Genomic DNA, 17,792 nt, shown 5'->3' with positions numbered 1-17,792 from the left:
ATGGAGAAGCGAGAAGGTGAAATCATCTCGTTTTTCATAAAGTTGAGTTGTTAGACACAAGACATAAGACATCTAATTTGCACACCCCATAACACACAGTGAAACAGTCTAACATAATCAGAATCCCTAATCCAGGGGGACATATTTTTCACCTTGATCATTATGACTATATGTGCAAATAATTTGTGTGCTAAATGTTTTGAGTAAAAGGAGTTTTAATGCTAGTATATTTTAAAGACATTTACCCGATCCTGCATGTCCCAGAGCTAAAGTGGCTATCAAATTCACCATCCGCAATTGTATTTCCCCTCATTTGACAAAAGTTCCAGAAATTCACGAAAACCAAAAAAAAAATAAAAAAAAAAATGCTGCTTTACAAAGAAGTTGGTTATGTTCAAGTTGTAAAAGCGGCAATTATGATGGACAACGGATGACGTTGACAATCGCAATAGGTAACCTGGCGACCAAAGTGACATATAAAGTGGAATTTATTAGATTTGGAAAGTTAATTCAAAGAAAACATTGAAAAGAATACCGTACCCTTTAAAATGGTTTGGAATATTATCTCTTTTGGGGGAAATCTTGTTTCGCTGTACAACACCAAATCTCCCATCACTTATTTGAATTGCTGTCAATGGGGCTTCTTTTCCATAATACCTACAGAAGATTTATTTGATATTGATAGAAAACGTACACATGTATCTAAGAATTCATATATTGCATGTGACAAGTGCTTTTATATGTATCTTCCAATGGCATACTCATGTCTATCGACAATCAAGATGTTCCGTTTGGTTGGTATTTCCTCGACATCATCTGTGCTTTCGTCTAAGTTACCTTCAACGTACAGTAAATTCCCTGAAAGGAAAACAAAACATATATTTTTGTGGTGGTGTTTGCCCAACTCACTATTTTGTATTGCTTATAGGAGTTTTGAGATTAATGATTGTTCGTTATATTCGCCTTTCATTTGCGTATCAAAAATGTTAATAATTAATACTTGCGAGATTCATTATTTGAAAATGGACACATATTGTATATGTATTTATTTATGCAGAATTCATATTTAGGGGCCATTTGCGATAAGACAAGAGGATTACTATATTCTTGGATTAATATCTGTAAGTTTCTTTATATCAATTGCAACACAATTCAAGCATGGCATGATGGTTAACGCAAATAGTATAACGCCTTTTGTAGCCGAGTCCTTTACTGATTGGGACAAATTTGAGTGCAAATGTTTGCATATTAATATTAGAACGTTTCATCTTGTTGTTCGTGGGAAAAGGTTTTCAGATATCCTATAAATTCAAATGTAAAACTAGACCCCTAGTGTGTCATCGCTGTACAACACCATCATAACTAATGATCCAACATGTAGGTGGAGATTGCTTGCATGTTTGTGTGATATTTTACCCTTACGATGTTGAAGAAAAAGCTATTTACGGATGGGGATGTTGTGATCTTGAGAAGAATAAATACCACATCTTACATATATCTTCCAATGCTTTCTCCTTGGAAATTAGCGTAACCCTTCAATCTCAATTTACATACTTTGATTTTAGTTTAAATCTGTTTAGTGGTTCTGGAAAAGAGGCTTAAATCCCAATTACAACATCAACGACTACAGACGACTTATAACCTTTATCCACTTCATTTTCTGATAGAAAAAAGAATATCAATGTATTATGACAGAAGAATATCTCACCATAAGAGCTGCAGTTCTGTAATGACAATTTCCCCAGATAATCACGGAGACCTTCCTTTGATTTTTCGCTGCGTGTAAAGGTACCTACCGGTCCGAAGGTTAGCAGAGGGGGGATATTGTCGATAAAATTCCTTTGACATCCAAGAATAACCCCTGCTATGTTACCATCAAGTATTGTAGTTTTCTCGTTGATGGTCATCTGTAGAAATTCTTTTTTCTTTATTATTTGTTCAAGAAACTTTAGAAGAGCTCCTTTATTTTCCAGTGTTGCATTTTCCACATTATCTTTGTAATCACAAACTATATCGTCTACGCTTCTTTTTAATTCTAAACTCTGTTGCTCCATTTGTGACAAAATCAATCCTACATTCTCATCTGTGCATAATAAATTATTATTCACTTGCTTTTCTGTGTCACTAAGTTGAAGAACACTCGCTTCAATTTCAACTATTTCATTTCTAATAGCCTCTTTTTTCTCCTCTACGAGGATTGCAATTTCATCAATTGTATGGTCCACATGATTGTTTGTGAAGCACATTGGACAAATATGTGTCTGACATTGACGACATTTTAGTTCACATATTTGATTATTGTGATTTTCACAATAGGGGAGAACTAATTTATTGTCTACATGTATAAATGACACAATTTCGTGCTTATGTCCAGTTTTTCTCAACACATGCTGTCCTACGCACTTTTTGCATAAATGTTGTTGACAAGGTTTACAGGTTATCGAAGCATCAAATTCGCAAATAGAACAGTTAGCCATCTTTTTGTTCATTGCAATTTGTAAACATCTGGGCCCGATGTGTTGTTTTTAAAAAGCATGTTTTATTTCATGCAAATGATCCAACTTACATCTCGGTCCATAACGTTAAAACTGAAAAAATAAATGCATATACAGTTAGCATATTATGTTCAGAAATGACGGATGCATTGAAGTATTTGAAGAAACTTTTAAATTGATTATGAAAATAAGAGAAACATGTTCGTTATCTTCACTTCTTCATGAAAGGTGAAGATAATGAACAGTGATCAATCTCATAACTCCTATACCACAATAATCTTTCAGGCATTCATTTCAAAAGTATGCTAGTGAGCTTTATAAAGTCATACGCGATGTTCTAAAGTACTTGAACAGGTTTAGTAGTTTACATTATTGTACTTCAACCAATGTTGCTCCTCTAAGAGATGTATATGAAAATGACTATTCGACCCATTGAATAAGGACAGAAAAATCAATTTGCTATCGACCTTGTCATGGTCTTTATTTCTTTTGATGAACAAGCATGACCCAAGCGTCTCTATAACGTAATTCAATTGAAACACACAGAGAGTCGTCAAAGTTGCTGTATAATAATCAGAACACCTCAATACCTGCAAGAAACAGGCAACCGCTACTAAAGTAAGATTTCTATGAATTATTTAAAATCGTTAAAACCGATAGAGAACTGATTTTCACCTCGATGATTTGTTCTTAAATCATTTACCCAGGATTGTTTTCGATGAAAAAGTGAAGACATAGAATAATGATCAATTAAACAAATTCTATAAATAATACAAAATTAAGAATAGGACAAACATGGACCCCTGGATATACCATAGGGAGGATCAGGTGCCTAAGAGGAGTATGCATCCCCTGTCGATTGATCACACCTGCCATGAGCCCTATATCTCGATCAGGTACACAGAGTATTCCGCAGTCTAGCTCAGCGTGCAGAGAATGGACTCATTTGGTATGAAACATGTCAGACAGCATTTGACCCGATGTCGAGTTGTCTTGGTAAAGACTATAAAATTTGCAAAATGTTGGCTTTAAACGAGATTGATAAAGCTCCTGCTACGTGAACTTATTTTTTTTTTTTACTAGCCTGTCTTGATTTAAAAAGGACTATACGTAGAACAACATCTTGTATATCGAATCATCTGGCTAATCAAAGACATATTTCTGTTTTATGTAGTCTTGTCTATTATCAATTTGAATAAGTGATCTTTGTTACTGTAAAACTTATACATGTACGGTACCAATTGTGATGCACCAGATGCGCATTTCGACAAATAATGTATCTTTAGTGATGCTCAACCGAAATGTTTGAAATCCGAAATAACGATAAACTTGTTAGAGCTATTATAGGGAAAAACTGTGCCAAAACGTGGAGTCAAATTCGTCGAAGGGTATGAACTTTGCATGAGGGTGACAATAATTAAGTTGAGTTTCTCTATCTTCAACTTCCCATATTGATGTAGCAATAACTCATTATCACCTGCATATGGTGTTTATGTCTTTCAACTGATTCGAAATACAAGAACTTGTTTTGCGGATATTCATTTGTTAAATTGAAACACGCTACGCAACTAGGTTAAATGCACGATAATCATGGGGTGAAATTGCACCTCAAGTTTTTACACTTGCTACGTTTAAACACGTTATCACGTAACACTTTATTTCTGGAAATCAGCAAGAGGTCCTGCTTGTGAACAAAAGTTCAGGTTCATGTGGGTAACCACCAGCTGAATGTTTATTGATATAATAATAATAATAATATCTATCTATCGCCCTATATGACTATAAATAACCACTCTAAAGCGCTGCACACAATAAAAATGATACAGCATGTTATAAACGTAGTAAAAGGAAATTATAATAGCATTAAGACATATAATATCAAACCTCAGAAAAGATAAAAATCCTTAACATAAAAAGTGTTGGGAGCAAATGCATACTCAAACTAACCATGCTGTAATTTCACAACATATCAACAGTCATCAGCGAATTACCGGGTTTGTCCACATTCTTATATATATCACACCGTTAATACACAGGACAGAAATTGCTCCCCGCACTTTTCAAAGGCATAAATATATCTAGATTATATATCAGAAAAATTCATATTGGTTTTATAGCAGATGAACCTGAACTTTGCCACTGTTTCTGTAGTATGAGATTATTTATGTACATAAAGGGATTTTTAAACGTATCAGTCAATCATATTGGGGATGATTTCAAGGTCACAATATAATGAGTATCACTTTCCGAGTTTCGTGCATACTATATATTAGAAATGGAGAATGATTTGATATAAAGGAATACTATATATAATCATTTGACAAGAAATGTTTTCACGTATACAGCTTATCACTTGATAACAGTAGTAAATAACGACAAAATATTATGACACTTTCCCCGCAATACAACCATCAGAACAAGTACGCTGTGATGTACTTTTACATTGTGACGTCATCTGGTGCGAAGTGCACAGAGGTACATTTATAACAGCACTGTGATTTTTCTCGGATAGTCTTAACTGAGCTGTGTACTGACGAATACATTGATGCTACATGGGATTCAATAGTCTCGTTTCAAGTCAGCATTTTGCAAACTCTTTGGTCGTTATAAGGGTCTAGTTTACCAATACAACCTGGCATTCGGCAGAATTCTCTCTGACGTGTTTTATACCAATTCTTAGGCCGTTCTTTATATTCTGATTTTGACTACGGATTGCTTCTATACAAGGGTCCGTGTTTACTCAATTCTTTGTATTCTTTGTGATTAATGTTCCCTATCTCCACCTGTTCATGAACCCGAATGATAACTGTTCTCGTCCTTTCCGGATTGACCAGTAAACACATTTTCAACCAAATAATGTTATTGTACATTCCATATAGAAAATGTAGTTGACTCATCTCAAGTCAAATAATACAAAATTGAGAGCAGTGGAAAGTACAGATCCCTGGAAACATCAGAGGTGGGATAAGATGCGTAGAGAAGTAAAGATACCCAGATGACAGAACACGCCTAACCTGATTCCTATATGTTGATCAAGGACAAGGAATAATTCGGATTTAAAATCATAATATAGAACGTCATAGGAATTGTCTGAAACACGTCAGACAGCATTTAACCTTATGGGATATTTTATTTTCTAATACCATCGGCAACGACTACAAAACGTGCAAATTGCAGATTTTATACGAAATTTCAGATTGCAATTTATCAAAGTAACTATTAGATGACTGAAAACAAGATCGTTTTGTCAAGATATGATTAAGAATAGCAGATAACAAACATCCATCGCTTGCATTAATCCTATAAATAATACAACAGTTAGATTGGGCAAACACGGACCCCTGGTCATACTAGGGACGGGATCAGGTGCCAGGGAGAGATAAGGATACCCTGTTGACCGGTCACGCTCGTCTTGAACCCTTTATCCTGATAAGGAAAACGGATTGATCTGTAGTCAAAATCAGTATGTAAAGAACGCCTAAAAATTGGCGTGAAATAAGTCAGAGACAGTTAGACCGTACATGTATGACAGGTTTTATTAGCAAAAGATCATTATAATGACCGTAGAATTTGCAAAATACTGATTCTAAACGAGATTGTGGAATCCACTGTAACATCCCCTGTAACATCCACTTATTTGTCAGAATTCTGGAAATGAACAAAACTTGATTATACGCAGAAAGTGCTCTTGCATATACATATAGCAGCTGTATGTGATGCCAAAAAAGGCCCCAACCTTTTTATCAACCTTCAGGAGTGGTGGTGTAATGTGTTGGATAGGTTTACACTTTTATGCTGATGATTCTTGAAATTTTTTTTTTTTTATTGGAATTGATATCTACTAAAAATTTTCGTTTGAACTTTTGAGAATCTACATGTAAAACTTATACGGTGCTAATTTTAATGCACCAGATGCGCATTTCGACAAATAATGTCTCTTCAGTGATGATCAAGCCGACATTTTGGAAATCGGAAATAACAATAAACTTGTAAGAACTGGAGTCATTTGATTTTCACCATTTTCCGTATATGATGTGGTAGAATAGTCTAGGACCAAGTGCATAGGAGGAGTAAGCACCCCCTGTTGTCCAGATACATCCACTGTAGAGCGCTATATTTTGTTCAGGTAATCGGAGTAATCCGTAACAAAATCAACGTGTAACCAACAGCCTACCAATTGATATGAACGTTAGACAACATTTGACCCAATGGGAGGCTGTATTGGTAAATCCGATTGTTATTAAGACTATAAAAATTGCGAAATTCTTACTTTGAAGGGGACCGTTGAATCCCATCTGACATCAACCTTTTTGTCAGCTGTTTAATTTAGTTTAAACATCTATTACACACAGAACATGCTATTACCTATCGATTCAGCTGAGATACATAAACACCATATCTAGGCGATGATGGAATGTTGCTACATATGATTGAAAGCCAACGATGGACAACATGAACTTATCCCGTTTATCATAATCTCGTCCCTCCATTTCCTAATACGATTGTCTTTAAGAAATATATCATTGAGATATCACAATGTTTCCAACTATCTAACAAATATTATATAATGTAATGTAGAAAAGTACGAGGCTTAACGTAGTTTAGTAGGCTAGAATGTCATAGTAAAGCGAAGGACAGCCATTATTATGACGTTGAGTTTATGACTTTACACATTTCAATCATGTAGTCAGTCTCATGCCTATCTTTAATTTGATGATCTGATGACAATAACAGCAACATTTTACATACCGCTGCGCTATAGCTGTTTTATAAGGATAACAATGATAACATTTATATAGCGCCATATATAAAGCAAACTACTATAAGGTGCTTTACAAGGGTAAGAAGGGGAATTAACAATAAAACACACATGAATGAAATTAGATGACGGTATGACATAAACTATTAATTCTGCAAACTTAACAAAATAAAACACTATAATTAAGATCACTAACTAAAGTTTATTGCAGGTTTTCCACGGTACAATGTAGTAAGAAAAGAAAAGTATGTGGTGTGTGTGTGTGTGTGTGGGGGGGGGGGGGTCAAACGTACGTGTAACAGGGCATGTCAAATGGCATTGAGACGATTGATCAATGTTCGTTATCTTCACATTTTTGAACATCGTCAACGTGGTCAATCAATGTTCTACGACAGTTTCATTAATCAAAGTTGAAAGCTTGGGCCCCAAGGGTTAAAATATAAACAGTCGGTACATTTTCAAATTTGTTTGTTTATCATATATCGTTTTATGTCCAATTCAAGACACTTATTCAAGACGTTTTACTCGTGTAGAGAAGGCACCAGTTTTGAGTGATGTGCCACAAATTTTAACATTTGCATGACACTTACGTCTGTAGCAGTGGAACTTTCCCATCGTGCCCATGGCTACCTTGCCACAGGACCTTCACTTTTTAAGGTTATGTCCTAAACATTTGTGACGTTCACTTTCCAATGTCTGGCCCTTAAAAGAGCAACATAAACTACCTATGACGTGGTACCGGTATCAAAAATCAAACCAGACACCCCCTATTAGAAAGCTAACATACTACGAAGACCGCGAAATGAAGACAAACTTGCCAAGGTGGCGATAACGAAGAGTGATCAATCTCATAACTGTTATAGAGTACAAAATTATGAGAAAGATAAACACGGACCCCTGGATATAAAAGAGGTGGGATCAGTAGTTGTGAGTCCCATATCTCGATCGGGCAAATGGAGTATTTCGTAGTTGAAATCAGTGTGCAAAAACAATTGCAATTGGTATGAAACGTATCAGGCAGCATTTCACCAAATGACAGGTTGTATTGGTTTATCAGATCTTTATAGCGATTCTAATGTAAAAGTTATACTGTACCAATTTTGATACACCAGATGCACATTTCGACAAATAATATCTCTTCCGTGATGCTCAAGCCAAATTACTGGAAATCCGAAATAACAATAAACTTGTAAGAACTAAAAGTAAGGATGGAGTGCCAAAGACTGGAGTCAAATTCGTCTAAGGATTAGAGCTATGCATGAACGAGATATTCCTTAATTTTGAAAAAAAATTCTAAATCTTATCACAGCAATTAAATATACATCCGTAATTTCAAGCTAGTGACGAAGTACTTAGATATTGAGCTGTAGAGACCCTCCGGAACTAACAGTCCACCAGCAGAGGTCTCGACCCAGGGGTCATAATGTAAAACTTATATGGTACCAATTTTGATGCAACAGATGCGTATTTCAACAAATAATGTCTCTTCAGTGATATCTTCCGAGTTTGTTATTTCAGTTTTGAGTGCCACGGCAAGCTAAAATCATATCGATATTTTAAAATGCAAAGACCACATACTCTAATGCCATTCTCTATTTTACAAAGTGATCATTCTCAAAGTTCTAAAATATTCCCTGTAACCTCAAGAGGAAAATAGTGCCTGGATATGAGTGTCCTGTTCCTCTATACTCCTCAGAAAACAAGTTAAACTTTGTTCATTTAAAACGCATGATCTTAATTCAATTTTAGAAACTGCATTTTTAGATTATACATTTATGTTCATGTTTTACTATTATTGAATTATTATTACAGAATGAATTACCATTAATAAAAGATGTAGATAACGAACAGTGATGAATCTCATAATCCTATTAACAATACAAAATGGAGAGGGACAAACACGGCCCCCTTGATATAGATGTGGGATCAGGTACATAAGAGGAGTAAACATCGCTTGTCGACCGGTCACACCCGTCGTGTGTGAGTCCTATATCTTGATCAGGTAAACGGAGTTATCGGTAGTCAAAATCGAAGTGCCAAGAACAGCCTAATAATCGGTATGAAATAAGTCGGACAACATTTGACCCAATGATAGTTTGTATTGGCAAAGTAGATTGTTATAACGACGATAGAATTTTGGCAATGCTGATCTTAAACGAGACTGTTGAAACCCTGCACTATTAACTTGTTTGTCAGTAGCCTGCGTTGATTTCAAAACTGACCATACACAGAACAAGCTCTTGGGTAATAATTTCGCATTCAGGCAATTGCCATCTCTGTTTTGTATTTAACCTTGTATCCACGTTGTGCATTTCAAGAGTCGTCAGAAATCAACAATTCGTAAACATATATAAAGATAGATGTCGTCTTAAGCAAGAGATTTACCTCCTTCATTTCAGTGACAAGTTTTCAACATTGAAATACAATGCAGGTAACAAGTTTGAAATGTAACATTTTTGCAGTCTTTTTCTTACATGTTTCTCAACATTATGTAAGACAACATTGACATTTGATTTATATGGTAATTACCTATATACGTGCAATGTATTTAACATATGTACATATGTTTTCAACTTCAACTTCATCTAAAAGTTTGTCGTCTGCTATTTATCTATTTAAAGCTAGCATGTTATTTCATTATTTGAATAAAATCCATTCTACCAACACAGTTGATGAACTATTTCACCTCTAGACGTGATTTGTACTTTTCTGTGCCATTTACTACTTTGAAAGCATACATATAAGGTAATAGAAGAACATATGATCTGTGAGCATGCATTGATTTTTTTATTCATAATATATTCGTTTCGTATTTGAAAAAAACAATCTCCTCTGAATCAAAATCCTGTCCAAATTTCTCTACGTTGGATTTTTCAGTGCCTATTTGAAATAGTTTTTCAACAGTTTGTGCAATAACTCGAAACCAAGCCTTTCTTCTGGTTTCGCCTTCCAACATGTTGTCATGATTTTATAGAAATGTTCTGGGCATTTGATTGGACCGTCTGAAGGTCGTGGAATTATATAACCTTTCTGAACTTCTTCCTGTACATCGTGGTTTGACATTTCTGAAATCAAAAAATCTGTTTTCAATCTCAAACATAATAAACACCAAATCCGTGCATTATATCATAGAACGGGCTTCTGTTTCATTTTGTGCACATGTTATACATTCTGCTTTGGCTGAAGGTGATAAATTGAATATTGGTAAGTGTTAGAGGAACTAGTCAACTTTAATGAATACTAATAAATGTTAGGGATACTAGTCAACTTTAATGAATACTAATAAGTGTTAGGGATACTAGTCAACTTTAATGAATACCAATAAATGTTAGGGATACTAGTCAACTTTAATGAATACTAATAAATGTTAGGGATACTAGTCAACTTTAATGAATATCAATAAATGTTAGGGATACTAGTCAACTTTAATGAATACTAATAAATGTTAGGGATACTAGTCAACTTTAATGAATACTAATAAATGATAGGGATACTAGTCAACTTTAATGAATACTAATAAATGTAAGGGATACTAGTCAACTTTAATGAATACTAATAAATGTTAGGGATACTAGTCAACTTTAATGAATACCAATAAATGTTAGGGATACTAGTCAACTTTAATGAACACCAATAAATGTTAGGGATACTAGTCAACTTTAATGAACACCAATAAGTGTTAGGGATACTTGTCAACTTTAATGAATACCAATAAATGTTAGGGATACTAGTCAACTTTAATGAATACTAATAAATGTTAGGGATACTAGTCGACTTTAATGAATACTAATAAATGTTAGGGATACTAGTCAACTTTAATGAATACCAATAAATGTTAGGGATACTAGTCAACTTTAATGAATACTAATAAATGTTAGGGATACTAGTCAACTTTAATGAATACCAATAAATGTTAGGGATACTAGTCAACTTTAATGAACACCAATAAATGTTAGGGATACTAGTCAACTTTAATGAATACTAATAAATGTTAGGGATACTAGTCAACTTTAATGAATACTAATAAATGTTAGGGATACTAGTCTACTTTAATGAATACTAATAAATGTTAGGGATACTAGTCAACTTTAATGAATACTAATAAATGTTAGGGATACTAGTTAACTTTAATGAATATTAATAAATGTTGAGGAAAATGGTGAATTTAATGCTGATTTCCATTGCTGGTAATGCTTACTACTTTCAAAAATTTGTAGATACATTAAACAGAAACTTATTATTAAAAGAAATCTAAATTTATTTGAAATATCTTTTTTCAAAAAGGTACTTTTTATTTATGGAAGATTGAATTGTCGTTCGTTTTACGTTCCATCCATAAGGTTTTGATCATATTGAGACGTCATCAATTGTAGTAGAAGTACCACGGACCGTAGCAGTGAGGGTCCATGGGCGTGCCAACGCCTGTGACGACACAGGAATTCCGTATTGAAGGTCCTAATCATCCGAAAGACCCGTGATTCTCACTTCTAAATGCCGAGGGTTTTGCAAAGGAGCAATTACGACCTATGTTTTTGTCTTAAGTTTGCCACGAGTGGGATTCGAACTCAGAACCTCCGCTGTTATGAAGCGAACACCCTATAGCAGAGCTACCGCGACCGGTTGTGTGGAAGGTATTGGTATCCAAAGCATGAAATCAGATATTGAAAATCAATAAAAACTATGTACCGAGTCTCGGGATTTCCAGAGATAAATGGGAAATAATTCACATTTTAAACGTCATGTAACTCATGTTTCAATATCATAGTGACGTCATTTTGTGAAATTTGAGTAGAATTTCAATTATACATGTAAATACATAAATTGTTAACATTACTACGGGACAATGAATTTTGACGTCAAGCCTAATCAACTGTCGTATTCTAAATTCTGTTTGGACCTTCGTATTATTTTCCTTTGACAAAAGACACACAGAAGAAAAGTTTGGAGGCTTCAGTTTATTGCTGATACATGTATATACGATATACAACAAACTATTGAGACAGATTAAAACGTAAGGATCGGGAGGGCCATCAGTTATCACAGAAGAACTCACGTAAACAGTGTTAGAGTAGTTGAGGAATGACACACGTCACACTATCTTTCCGAGGATGAATTAAGCGGCATTACATTCTGTGGCTTCAGAGAATTGAAACAAGCCCCTTTAAATGGTGTTAGATTTCTGTTTCGAAATTATTGAGACATTTCCCTTAAATCCTTAAAAAAAACTGATGAATTTATGAAATTTCACCAAAATTTAATCAAGAACACAAGAAACAAATATGTTAAATTTCTACTTCATAATATAATTACACAGTTTATACTATATGTCAATTGACCCTTAGCAACGAACAAAATTATTTCGACGTCATCGTAACGTAACGTAAACGTTACCTGTTTTTGTTACAATTATTATTTTCCAAAATATTCTCCATATAAACGGACGCATTTCCCGTGCCTAGTCACCCACTTTTTATATGCATTTTTGCACCAGTTGCTATCCAGGGACCTTACAATTCTTAAAGTAGCTTGTATCATTTCACTGAATTCATATAATTTATTGCCTCGCAACTCAACTTTGATCCTACGAAAAACAGCAAAGTCCATCGGGGCCAGGTTCAGATTGTAAGGTGGAGGTAGAAGCTTTTGAAATCCGAGGAGTTCTATTTCCGATTGTGTATCAATTGATATGTGTACTGGCGTATTGAATTTTCAGTTAAAAGTTTGTGCGTTGACGCTACTCCGATGTCAAACTGCAACGCAACTTCCCTAACTGCCTGACGCGACACAAACATCGTTGACGTTAATTCTTCATTGATAATTGACGGCCATCCAGCTCCCTTCTTCTCACTCCGATTTAAAAGTTTTTCTGCGAATCGTTAATGCCAGAGATAAACTAAAGCCCTCGACGCAGTTCTCCCACACTCCGTTTGTTTTGAAAAGTCCCTAGTTTGAACGGGATTTTTACCGAGCTCTACACAGGATTTAATGTACGATTACTATTCCAATTTCGCGTCAAAGTTCATTGTCTCAGCACAAAAAGGTTTTCGTAACTTGATTTAATATAACAATTTTGCCGTATTTGTAACAGAAATTTTACAAAATCTTCACAAAATGACGTCACTATGATCATGACAAATGATGTGCAAAATTTGAAGTATTTTCCCACTGTTCTTTAGAATACAGATACATACTACACAACATTCAATACTTTTCAACATTTTGACTATATGATTGACCCCGGTACCTTCCAAGCATAGAAAGACCGCTTTATCAGAAATATTTATGCATGTAATTAATTGTCTCTTTATGTATTGTTCATGTGTGTTTAGCGTATTGATCATGTTTTATAACAGAATGCCTCGATAATTTCCAAACAGTCCTCGTAAGTTGCATTTGCAGCATGACTTATTTCATAATGCGGTTAACTACAAATTTACGAAATTTCTTTGAAATGTTCTAGATTAAATATTAATGAACTTTCATGAATCGATCGCTTTCTTTTAAAGAGTTAAAGGAAACGTCTTAATGATCTTCAAACCGCCTTTCTACTTACTTCCGTACGGCTTCATTCCAAAAGTAATTAATTCATAGAGAAGAATTCCAAAAGACCACACATCTGATTTGAGAAGACAGCCTCTATCGTTTTGAAATATTTCTGGTGCACACCATCTAATGCTCCATATTGCTGTATACCATTTAGATGCATAAAAAATAACTTTCATGATTATACAAATTGATGTTTTGGTATTGGATTAAAAAAGGTCGTTAATGACATTCAAATACCTTACAAAATGTACTTGTGTATTCATAAATAAATTTGCTTGTATATTAACAATGGTATTTTGCCCTTTTTTTTCAGAAGTTCTTCCTTTACCTGTTTCAATAGAACTATTATTGATATCTGTACAGAGATTCAATCCGCCAACCTTCACTTCAAAAGTTTGTGTAAGAAGAATATTCATTGTTCGAAGATCTCTGTGAATGTAACTTTTGGATGACAGGTACTTCATACCATTAGCGATCTGAAACAGAAAGATATATAGAAAGTATTCTGCGAAATATGAAATGCAATACACCATTTAGCTTCGAAATAAATGCAAATGTTTTATCTATGTCATGTATCTCGTGTCGGATCAATATAAAGCCATAATTGTACATCGAGTGACGCGTGCAAATAAGGTAATTAACTGCAAAATATGGAGTGCTTAAGATGCATGCACTGAGATATATCCTGGGATATATGTGTGAAACACTAAGAAATGATTGATTGATTGATTGTATCTGTTCACCGTCCCTCTCGAGAATTTTTCACACATATGTAGACGTCACCAAGACCGGTGAAGGGTTTCAAATTTAGGTCTTTGCTCGGCGCTTTTGGCCATTTGGCAGTGAGGGTTCATTAGCGTGCCACACCTACTGTGACACGAAAAATCCGTTTTTAAGGTAATCTCCGAGGACCCGTGGCATTCACACCTGATGCCGAGCGTTTGGCGATGGAACTGTCACTACCTGTTTTAATGACTTCGAACCCCGCCCTTTCGCATGCGGGGCGAACTCTCTAACCCCTAGACAACCGCGGCGGTCGAGAATTTATTGACAATATGAAGGTATCTTGATTTCCTTTATTGACAACTTGTTCAATGGAATTTCCTTCTGTCGTACACTGAAATAAAATTACATAAGTATAACACTACCCCCATATCTTTTTAATGTGTTGTTAGAAAACGGATAAACATGATATTCTAACATACACAGCAACTACTACTAGAATCATCTGTTTTAAATTGCAAAGAAAACTCTACAGCACTGGTGTAAATTGTTTTAAAAAACAGAAATGGTTTCGTGCTCAGGTATCTTAGAATTATCCCTTGCTGAAAGCAGTAGGGTTCTAACAGCACTTTCGATAAACGTTGAAGGTTTTACTAGATCAATGGTGCATTGCATCATTTTTTTCATTCAGGTACGTTTGTAATCTTCTTAGAACAATCATGTGATGGCGCTATACTGAAGCGCATATTTGTCACTTTGTTATGATACAAAATGTTCTGATATAAACACACAAAATAGTTGAAAAGGTTAAACACTTTTCTCATTTTGTTTAGGACAGGTTTTAACGACTACGATTTAGATGCATCTGGTGCATCAAAATTGGTACCGTATGCTTTTTACATTACGATCCTTGGGTCGATGCCTCTGCTGGTGGATATTTAGTCCCTGGGGGTCTCTACAGCCCAGTAGCTAAGTACTTCGTTACTAGCTTGAACATATGGATGTATATTTAATTGCTTTGATAAAATTTAGAAATTCATTTCAAAATTAAGGATTAGCTCCCTCATACATAGCTCTGATCCTTAGGCAATTAACTCCATTCTTTGGCCCTCTGTTTTTCCTTTTAGTTCTTACAAGTTTATTGTTATTTCGGATTTCTAAAATTTCGGCTTGAGCATCACTGAAGAGACATTATATGTCAAATGCGCATCTGGTGCATTAAAATTGGTACCGTATAAGTTTTACATGCATAAATGCCGAATGGCCTGCCTTAATATACCCGCATATTGAAAAACTAATTAGAACAAATCTTTGAAATATATAACTACACCTTTTCATACTATTTATATAATAATAATACCTGCGTTGCAATTTCTACAAGGTCGAATAATTTCAAACTCTGTCCCATGTCAAGCTTCAGAATATGATGCAAAATCCATCTGACTGGTTCTGTTACCATAAATACTGGCTTTGACGTTGAGCAGCAACCAATTATTCCCAGTATATTCTCGTGAGACAGTCCGTTTAGAATATTCGCTGCTTCTATAAAACTGTCCTCAGACCATCGCTTTGCATTTGGAATCTCATTGAAAGTGAAAACTGTGACTTTTTCACCATTTCTATTCACACCTACAAAAGAAATGATACTTGTAACTGTGTCTTATAATGAAAATGGAGCAAAATTAGTACATACCGCAGCAGAGACATGCTCATGAAATGATTATGCTACTCAAGATAGGTATATGAACATTTCTTCTTGCTCCAATACAAATAAGTCAATCCAGGAATATGTTAAATAATTATCTTCCTTCGCTGCACTATCGAGGCATACATGTATCTATGAAAGCACATTTACTGTATGTGTCTTGATTATTTTGCGACAATGTATCCACGTGATCAACACATTTCATTGAATATTACCAATGCAAAGGTGAAGATAACGGACAGTGATCAGTCTATTAACATTACAATATTTAGAGTTGTGCAAACACGGACCCCTGGACATATCAGAGGTGGGATCAGGTGACAAGAGGAGTACGCATCTCCTATCAAAGGGTCATATCCGCCCCGAGTCCTATATCTTGATCAGGTAAACGGAGTAATATGTAGTCAAAATAACGAACGGCCTAACAATTGGTATGAAACACGCCAGACACAATGATAGGTTGCATTGGTAAATTAGATCGTTAAAAGACCATAGCATTAGCAAAATACTGACTTTCAACGAGACTGTTGAAACCCTTGTAACATCGCCTGATTTGACAGTAACTTGCCACAATTTTAAAAATTAATCATGCACAGAACAATTTCTTGCGTATCGAATCAGTTTTGGAGACATAAACATCGCATGCGGGGGATGATGGAATAATGATACATAGATATGGGAAGCTGATGATGCTATTAACATCTATGGTCAATAAAATATTTCAGTATGAAGCAGATGTAATTATGAAGATCACTAGATGCATTTAAGAACTTATGCAACACTTGGAGAGCAAAGATCAGCCTCAAAATAAAAATGAGAATGTATAGAGCAGTTGTCATTCCAACATAGCTGTATGCATCTGAGACATGGGCCACAACCAGGAAACATGAGCAATGACTAGACGCCTTTGATTCCAGATGTCTTAGAATTTTCCTGAAGACCAAATGGTGGGAACGAAGGCGCAACAGTAACATTCGAGAGCTCACAGATCAACCATATGTCTCAACACTACTCATGAGGAATCGGCTGAGATGGTTTGGTCACTTGTCGAGGATGGGAGACGAAAGATTCCCTAAGCGAATGTACGAGTGGGACCCTACATCGGTCGGAGGCAGACGAAAACAAAGGCGACAATGGCAGAGATGGCGAGACACGCTAGCAAGAAACTTTACAACTGCGGGTCTAACATATCAAGAGGCCAAAAATATAGCCAAAGACCGTGTGACATGGAGGGATACCATAGCGGCACTGATGTGATAACAATCACTAACAGTATCCAGTGAGTGAGTGACTAGAGAGAGGAAAACGTTATATTCTGATCCATGAGTATATCACCATTTCAATTTTTCAAACAGAGGGCCATAAATTTCCATAATGATATGATTGGTCATCAGAATTTGATATTGGCCTTAATAGATAGTCCTTGTATATTGTGTAGGTCTTTCATATAACACTTGATTAGGATCTCGCATGATAAAAACAATACATGTCATTAGCATAGGACCACATTTTAAAATCGTATTCAACATATTTAGCTGATAACTTCTCGATATTATTGAAGGAT

The 17,792-nt window shown here is 35.1% G+C and overlaps 1 protein-coding gene across 6 annotated transcripts in view; it reads right to left on the bottom strand.

The window, feature by feature from the left end:
• The window catches only part of LOC125657197 (uncharacterized), a 59,357-nt gene that overhangs the window by 17,506 nt on the left and 24,059 nt on the right, over positions 1-17,792 (bottom strand). For 5 of the 6 annotated variants that reach the window (XM_048887849.2, XM_048887848.2, XM_056144386.1 and 2 more), the window contains 4 exons: positions 15,884-16,152; positions 14,129-14,276; positions 13,808-13,939; positions 10,018-10,319 (listed from right to left, as the gene is read on the bottom strand). In XM_048887849.2, the coding sequence (XP_048743806.2) occupies positions 10,135-10,319; positions 13,808-13,939; positions 14,129-14,276; positions 15,884-16,152 (734 nt within the window). In that variant the 3' untranslated portion in view covers positions 10,018-10,134. Of the gene's footprint in view, positions 1-540; positions 658-761; positions 859-1,708; positions 2,589-10,017; positions 10,320-13,807; positions 13,940-14,128; positions 14,277-15,883; positions 16,153-17,792 lie in introns of those variants that run through there. The other variant, XM_048887847.2, reaches the window with a different exon arrangement.

This window comes from Ostrea edulis, chromosome 7, assembly GCF_947568905.1.
Source record: "Ostrea edulis chromosome 7, xbOstEdul1.1, whole genome shotgun sequence".
In the NCBI taxonomy this organism is placed as follows: Eukaryota; Metazoa; Mollusca; class Bivalvia; order Ostreida; family Ostreidae; genus Ostrea; species Ostrea edulis.
Note: the sequence above shows the minus strand (reverse complement) of the source record. Positions and strands in the feature narration are given on the sequence as shown.